At 42.5% G+C, this 1,959-nt stretch overlaps 1 protein-coding gene across 1 annotated transcript in view; it reads left to right on the plus strand.

Moving 5' to 3' along the window:
• The first annotated feature begins 222 nt into the window (after positions 1-222).
• The window catches only part of LOC128248355 (atrial natriuretic peptide receptor 3-like), a 35,533-nt gene continuing 33,796 nt past the window's right edge, over positions 223-1,959 (plus strand). The window contains exon 1 of the mRNA XM_052969444.1: positions 223-1,421. Within this exon, the coding sequence (XP_052825404.1) occupies positions 1,103-1,421 (319 nt within the window). The 5' untranslated portion in view covers positions 223-1,102. The remainder of the gene's footprint in view (positions 1,422-1,959) is intronic.

Here is a 1,959-nt window from a genome sequence, read left to right on the forward strand (position 1 = left end):
TATATATATATATATATATATATATATATATATATATATATATATGTACACACACATATACATATATATATATATACGTGGCGCTCGGACACACATACATGCATACCTTCTCTTTTCCGGATACACACATAATATAAATATGTAGTCACAATGCTGGTGTGCTTGTCTTGAATGCGACTGATGACGCATGTGCATACTCCTTTAACGTACTTTGGTTGTAAAACTAAGTGATCACATCATTATCATAGCCATCATGTTTAGCAACATCTTTACATTTATGATACCGTCGTTGTCGTCGACATCATTATTATCATAATATCATCATCATTATCATTATCATCACCACCAGCAACCTACTACAATAACAATAACCACACCGCCGCTGTCGCAATCCCTGACGCCGTTTCCGTCACCGACAACGATAACAAGGAAGGTTCCTCAATGCAGTTGCTCTTCCTGCTAGAAATAGCAACCGAATTTTCTTCAAACTGTTGTATCTGAAAGGTTTTTTTTTTTTTATAGGAAGTGTTCATTAGATGTGACCCTGTAGACTACTGCCTAAAAGTAGAAAAGCAAAAACAAAAACAAAAGCATTTTAAGACAAAAACAGTTAAGCATGGTAGTCATGGCCGGTATGCCTGTGATCATAGGTCTGCTCGATTAGGGCTGATCTAGAGTTGATCGGCAACAAAAGCAACAGCGTTTCCATCTTACCGCCTCCATCTTAGCGTCTCCATCTTACCGCCTCCATCTTACCACCACCACGACGACCACCACGACGACCACCACGACCACCACCACGACCACCACCACGACCAACACGACCACCACGACCACCACCACCGCCGCCGCCGCCATCATCATCATCATCATCATCATCATCATCATCATCACCATCATCGTCGTCACTATCATCGTATTCAACAACTACAAATACTGACAAGGACGACATAATTTCAGAAGAAAACATTAACCTTGCCGTTGATTTATGAAATTCCGTCGTCTCCTGATCCACCCCACTCTCTTCCGCTTTCACCCCGTCCTCCTCCTCCTCCTCCTCATCATCATCATCATTGCCATCATCCTCACTTGACGTACACAAATGGATTCGTCAATGTCTTACTGGTCTATTGTGATCGCCCTCAATTGGTTTTTTCACGGGACCCTTTCAACAACGACAGGGACCCCCAGTGTAAACAACAATAGTACCAACAACACCGACACCAGCAGCGACATCATAGAGATCAAAGTCGGCGTACTCGGACTGGATTATGATGGCTACCCTTTCAGTATAGACCGAATAGGTCCGGCTATCGAACAGGGTATCGAACGGGTCAACAGTGACATGCTTAATTCCAGTTTCAAATTGACACCTGTTATCAAAGTCTACGGCCATTATTGCGCTACAGGCAAAGCACCAGGTAAGTACAGATAATGTTTGATCTCTTAAGAGTACATGTTGATGTTGTTATTTAAATCCCTTGTTTTTCAGACATGCGAGGGAAGGGGGTGCTGAAAAGTTCCTGGATTTGGGTAAAAGAAAATACAGGAGGATCAGTAAATTATGGTTTTATTTAACATATTCCCCTCTCAGGTTCACACACTTATTGCAGCGGTCCTTCAGTTTTTCTTAGCCCTGTAAAAGAACTTGGAAGGTTGGGCCTCCAACCAGACCTTTCGCCGTACCCTTAAAACCAGGAACTTTTCAGCACTCCCTCGTTGTACACCTGAGACTACATCATCCAACGTGTCACTATCATTTTAAAAACAATAGCGTGCGATTGGGATAAGGGAAACTACTATTTCTAGCATGTTGAATGACTACTTAAAGGCTCCTTCGTTGGTTCGCAAGAATAATGTTTACTGCGAGGATTTCTTTTACAGCGGCGCCTGTCATAACTTGACAGACCCTTACTTGGGTCCGATGTAACATACGAAACCCACCTTATATTCCTTGCG

Source organism: Octopus bimaculoides, chromosome 7 (genome assembly GCF_001194135.2).
Source record: "Octopus bimaculoides isolate UCB-OBI-ISO-001 chromosome 7, ASM119413v2, whole genome shotgun sequence".
NCBI classification, from domain to species: Eukaryota; Metazoa; Mollusca; class Cephalopoda; order Octopoda; family Octopodidae; genus Octopus; species Octopus bimaculoides.